General features: G+C 52.0%; 3 protein-coding genes across 3 annotated transcripts in view; all 3 read left to right on the forward strand.

Moving 5' to 3' along the window:
• Positions 1-246: 246 nt before the first annotated feature.
• On the forward strand, positions 247-1,239 carry PHACADRAFT_252621 (uncharacterized protein; the record flags this gene model as incomplete). Its single annotated transcript, XM_007393616.1, has 4 exons — positions 247-258; positions 323-522; positions 582-866; positions 920-1,239. 4 exons carry the CDS (start codon positions 247-249, stop codon positions 1,167-1,169), a joined length of 747 nt encoding a protein of 248 aa, XP_007393678.1. The 3' UTR covers positions 1,170-1,239.
• A 203-nt stretch (positions 1,240-1,442) lies between these two features.
• Positions 1,443-4,247, forward strand: PHACADRAFT_171629 (uncharacterized protein). The gene is made up of 18 exons (XM_007393617.1): positions 1,443-1,615; positions 1,667-1,839; positions 1,901-1,913; positions 1,971-2,138; positions 2,195-2,280; positions 2,339-2,432; positions 2,483-2,551; positions 2,684-2,854; positions 2,915-2,935; positions 3,002-3,061; positions 3,120-3,191; positions 3,250-3,262; positions 3,321-3,373; positions 3,429-3,533; positions 3,652-3,677; positions 3,730-3,848; positions 3,945-4,045; positions 4,103-4,247. Exons 1-18 carry the CDS (start codon positions 1,533-1,535, stop codon positions 4,152-4,154), a joined length of 1,479 nt encoding a protein of 492 aa, XP_007393679.1. The 5' UTR covers positions 1,443-1,532; the 3' UTR covers positions 4,155-4,247.
• A 238-nt stretch (positions 4,248-4,485) lies between these two features.
• Positions 4,486-4,902, forward strand: part of PHACADRAFT_252624 (uncharacterized protein) — a gene marked incomplete at its 3' end in the record, with an annotated part of 2,938 nt that continues 2,521 nt past the window's right edge. The window contains exons 1-2 of the mRNA XM_007393618.1: positions 4,486-4,582; positions 4,634-4,854. Coding sequence (XP_007393680.1) covers positions 4,505-4,582; positions 4,634-4,854 — 299 coding nt within the window. The remainder of the gene's footprint in view (positions 4,583-4,633; positions 4,855-4,902) is intronic.

Raw genomic sequence — 4,902 nt, forward strand, 5'->3', positions numbered from 1 at the left:
TCTGGTAGGGTCACAAGGACCCTTTCCCGGCTGCGCAAGCAAGATACTGACGCTGAGGTCACTTCTGCCTGTATAACGATCCTCCGAGTCCTTCTTCGGAGGCTGATGTCCATCAAAACTGGCATGGTGCACGGTACTAGGGAACCTTGTACAGCCTCCGGGCTATCACATGAATCCACCGTTATAAATTGCTTTCCTACATCGTCGAGAGTGCAACAGCACTTACACACCCATCTGAGCAACAAGATGTACCACTCGGTGAGTTCGCTACTTGAATTTAGCCACTCGGCTTCCAATCTGACTACTCATCGTTCGCTCGCAGCATGACAGTAACTTCTCAATTATCGTCCCTCAAAGAGTATACTGTGTCAATGGTTTCCAAGAGAAACACTCTGTGAATATGATCCCCAATCTAGACGACGCCTCAGGAGACATATCAGCCATCTTTCCAGGATATACCGAAGCCCACATGCTCCGGGACCGGCTGCATAACACTATGCTGGTCACCGCCTTAATGATCAGGCAAGTGTAGTCATGTTTCGAGTGGCATTCTGGACGAACTGATGCAACACTCCGAGCAGCCCCTTATGCTCGGTGACCAACTTACCAGATATCGCCGTCAGTCCTATACTGAGAACAATCGCTCTGTTCGCGTGCATACTCGACCTAACCGGATTTCTTACGGCCTCAGTGTTCTGCCTGCGACTGTGGCACATGCGGGCTGGCGGTCAAGATGAGGTGTTGCATCGGTATTGTCATTGTCATGTGCAAAAGCGTACCCTGGAGCTTATAAAAAACCAGGATCTGTGCAATACCTGGTCAGGCCGGATGCTGTCGACTATGTCGCCCATGGTCCTCATTGCCAGGTACTTTAGTCATGACGGAGCCCGAAATGACCACTACTCACCGTTCCCTGCAGCTCTATGCTCTTGTTGTTAATCACTCTTTCCGGCCCTCTCTTCACTAGAAATGCGAACCAGATCCAAGTCGTTCCCTTTGGCACGCTTGAGCTCACAGTGCTATGCATTGCATGCTGCTCGGCCATCGTCCACCTCGGCTTTGTATTCCGTACCATCGCAATGGCAGGCAAACCCGACCAGATACCGGATATTGCGCCACATCAAAAGCCCACATCTCGGAGGCATTTATCGCGGTTTCCCGTGATATAGGCTATGTTCGTATCTGAACTCTGGTTCGATCCCTGCAAAAAATCGGTGATATGGGCTCGACTAATTTCGTAGCTTCTACAGTACTAGTATTAGCGTACAAAACAATTTGCTTCGGGTTCGTCAGTATCATCCTAGACATGACCATATACCAGTTCGTTTGTGGAATCCGAATGCAGGCGGATACGTTAATTGCGATGGTATTCGCATGTGATTTCGGGAAGTATGATAGCCGAAGTCTAAAGAATTCCTCGCGTCAATCGGCTCGCTCATCGCCTGAGCCGTCCAAACCCAGGGGAGCATATAGTCTGTGCTAGCGAAACAGGCTGCACCTGCACCTCTTACTCCACACTGTTTGCACACGAAATGGGAGCACCAATCCAATCTGGCCCGGCTCAGGACACGCTGACCGTGCGTGACAACCGCACAGGCAAGACTTACACAATTCCGTACGACGCTTTGAACTAGAAGCCTCGTATAATCGACTGACTCAAGCTCAGAATCGTGGATAATGCAGTTGATGCCAGTGGCTTCAAGACTATCAAGTCTCCTGCTAAGCCTGGAGAGCGGCCGGAGAATGAAACAGAGAAGGGTCTGCGAGTTGCTGACAAGGGGTTCCTGAACACAGCTGTCATACAGAGTCGGATAACATACATAGACGGAGAGGCAGGAGGTGCGTCGCATGTTACATTGCCTGGCAAGAGGGAAACTCTCAATATCGACGCGTTGCGTAGTCTTGCGGTACAGGTGCATACTTCGTTCGATCTCCGCTCATTCGTCGCCACTAAGATGAGCTCTTTGCAGAGGATACCCGATTGAGCAACTCGCCGGACGCTCCTCACATCTAGAATGTGCCTATCTCCTGATTTACGGCTCTCTCCCAACACGCAGTCAACACAATCACTTCGAATCTGAGGTCTTGAGGCATGGCGTCATGCATTCGGACGCACAGACGTTCTTCCGTTCTTTCCGGTGAGTGAGACTCCACTGTCTCTATCATACAGAACACTGACCATATCTTCGGTTAGATATGACGCACATCCCATGAGTATGCTTACAAGTGCATTTGCTATGCTTGGTTCCTATTACCCTGAGGCCAACCCATCGCTGCAAGGCGCGTCTCAACGCTATGCCCAGCAGCTACTCAGCTAACCCACCATCATCCATCACAGGGCAACGCCTCTATACAGAAGGCGATAGGACCTCACTTGAAAATATGGACAGGCAAATCTATCGTATCATTGGCAAGGCCACTACTCTTGCAGCGTGAGTTAAGCACTATCTGAAGCCACGTTCCATCCTCACCATTCCCCTAGAATGGCATATCGTGTCCGTCAAGGTCGTGACTTCGTGACGCCTCCAACGGGGCTTAGCTATACAGGCTCGTGAGTGTTGCATTACAGGTGTCCTTACGCACCATGTATGCGGTTTCTTCTGCCGCAATATTCCGATCCACGCGTCTTGATGCACCATTTGAGCTTTCTAAATAATGGTCCCCTGATTAAAATATCTTGTAGGTTCCTGTACCAGATGGACCATCTTGGCGAGGAGAACTATGCACCTAATCCCGTTCTGGAGAAAGCACTGGATGTACTCTTCCTAATTCACGCGGACCACGAGCTCAACGCCTCTTGCACCACCGTACTTCAAACCGCAAGCTCCCTGGTTGATCCTTATTCGGCCGTTGCGTATGTCAACACTTCGCGCGTCTCGTATTCTCTCTAAGGCTGATATCCTTGTTCTCACAGTGCTGGTTGCGCGTCGTTGTAGTAAGTCTTGGCGAAATATCTGTGTTTCACGACGCCATTTAAAGTTTGCTCTGGATGGCCTCACAGTGGACCATTGCATGGGGGTGCTAACGAGGCAGTCATCCGCATGCTGATCTCTATTGGCAAGTCAGTTGACCGCCTCTTCAATCTGCTCTGTTCTTCCTTCTGATTGTTCGGGCGACAGGCCCGAGAACGTGCCCGCCTTCATTGAGGCAGTGAAGAGACGCGAGAAGACGCTCTCCGGGTTTGGACATCGGTGAGCAGGCGTCATGGTTACCTTTATGTGCACCATATGCTTACCTTCCCTAATTCAGGGTCTACAAAACGGTGAGTCGCCAAGCATTTCCGAGAAGCCCATAGGCCCTGAAAATACCTTCCATCTCAGTCAGACCCACGCTCTTTTATCGTGCGCAAGACCGCCGACGCCGTGTTTGCCGTGTACGCCGTCTTCCTTCGGTGTAATCTGATCGGCCAGGACTCACCGCAACCACAGCACCGGTAAGGATGAGCTACTTGAGACCGCGATGGCATTACACGACGCTGCGATGAAGGATGAGTACTTCATTAAGCGGAAGTTGGCTCCGAATGTGGATTTCTGGTGAACTGATTTTCGTCAAATTATGCGAATGTTAGCTGATATCATTTCCTCGCGTTCTACAGGAGGTAGGTCTCGCATTCACGCTTGTGAATTGAGCACATTTATTGACCATTACGTGGAGTGGTCTGATCTATCGTGCTATGGGTACGCAATCCGTCTATCACTGATAGCTGGTAGCTGACGTTAGGCCGCTTAGGCTTCCCTCTCGACTTTTTCCCTGTTCTCTTTGTTGTGCCTCGCGTTGTGGGCTGGCTCGCGCACTGGCGTCAAATGATGCTGCAGGAAGGCGGTGTAAAGATTTGGCGCCCTAGACAGGTACGCCTCTCTTCTTCCTCTTTACACAGCTTCCTCTCGTCTGTGTCCTTTACCCGTCTTCTCAATGCCAATGATGCGATGCTGACGTCGTTCCAGATTTATACGGGCTCCGGAAAGCGGGATTATATGCCCGTGGACGAACGTGGTACCGGTGAGGGCAAACTCGGAGAAACACCTTCGGTTGTACAGCATGGAGGGTAAGCGCGAAGCAGTTCCCATTCTGGATCATGGTTCCTGCTGACCGTCTTCTATAGCATCACGAAGCGCACCATGCTTGCGGATTTCAAGGGCAAAGCTAAACTGTGATCTCCGTTTTGCGGCTCCGCATTCTACTCCTGAAATTTGTTTTGTATCGAATGTACAGTACAGATTTTTCGACTGGAACGATGCTGACTCTTTTGGCTCATGTCGTCGCGCCTGACCGCGCTCTGGCCGCTGCCGGTGTGTTTCACCGGTGCATCTCGTTGAATACGCGGACTGCGGAACCCACCACGGTCGTTAATGGCCGTCGGGCTTGAGTGACCTGCCTACTGACGCTTTCGGGGCCCTTCTCCATTTGGCTCGGCGGCCGACCCCGGTATAAAAGTGCGAGGCCTACTGACCGTGTTTCTCCAGCAGCACCTGAGCAAGCACCCAAGCTCTACCCGCTCACCGTCATGAAGCTCTCCGTCGCGTTCGTCAGTGCCGTCCTTGCCTTCGCCGGGATTCCTGGTTCCTTGGCAGGCCCCGTACGGGTGTGTAGCTCTCCTACTCTAAGCGAAAATTCGAACTCATGATGATTGCAGCGCCAGGACACCACCGTTGTGTCTGACTCCGCGACCCCGTCGTCGTCGTTTGTCTCGTCGACGCCCAGCTCGTTCTCCATCGTGTCGTCGTCATTCGTGTCGTCTACCCCCAGTTCGACTCCTGTCTCGGAGTCTTTCAGCTCGTCGTTCGTGTCGTCCACGCCGAGCTCGGTCGCGGTTTCCAGCACCGTCGTATCATCTACACCCAGTTCAGTCGCGGTGTCCGGCACCGTCGTATCATCTACACCCAGTTCAGTCGCGGTGTCCGG

This window comes from Phanerochaete carnosa (genome assembly GCF_000300595.1).
Source record: "Phanerochaete carnosa HHB-10118-sp unplaced genomic scaffold PHACAscaffold_3, whole genome shotgun sequence".
In the NCBI taxonomy this organism is placed as follows: Eukaryota; Fungi; Basidiomycota; class Agaricomycetes; order Polyporales; family Phanerochaetaceae; genus Phanerochaete; species Phanerochaete carnosa.

Bases quoted from the DNA above. Each gene is read 5' to 3' on its own strand.
- PHACADRAFT_171629 (XM_007393617.1), top strand. From the start codon at position 1,533: ATGGGAGCACCAATCCAATCTGGCCCGGCTCAGGACACGCTGACCGTG. The intron at 2,281-2,338 runs GCGCGTCTCAAC...CATCCATCACAG, and splicing joins GGCCAACCCATCGCTGCAAG to GGCAACGCCTCTATACAGAA. The intron at 2,552-2,683 runs GTGAGTGTTGCA...AATATCTTGTAG, and splicing joins GGGCTTAGCTATACAGGCTC to GTTCCTGTACCAGATGGACC.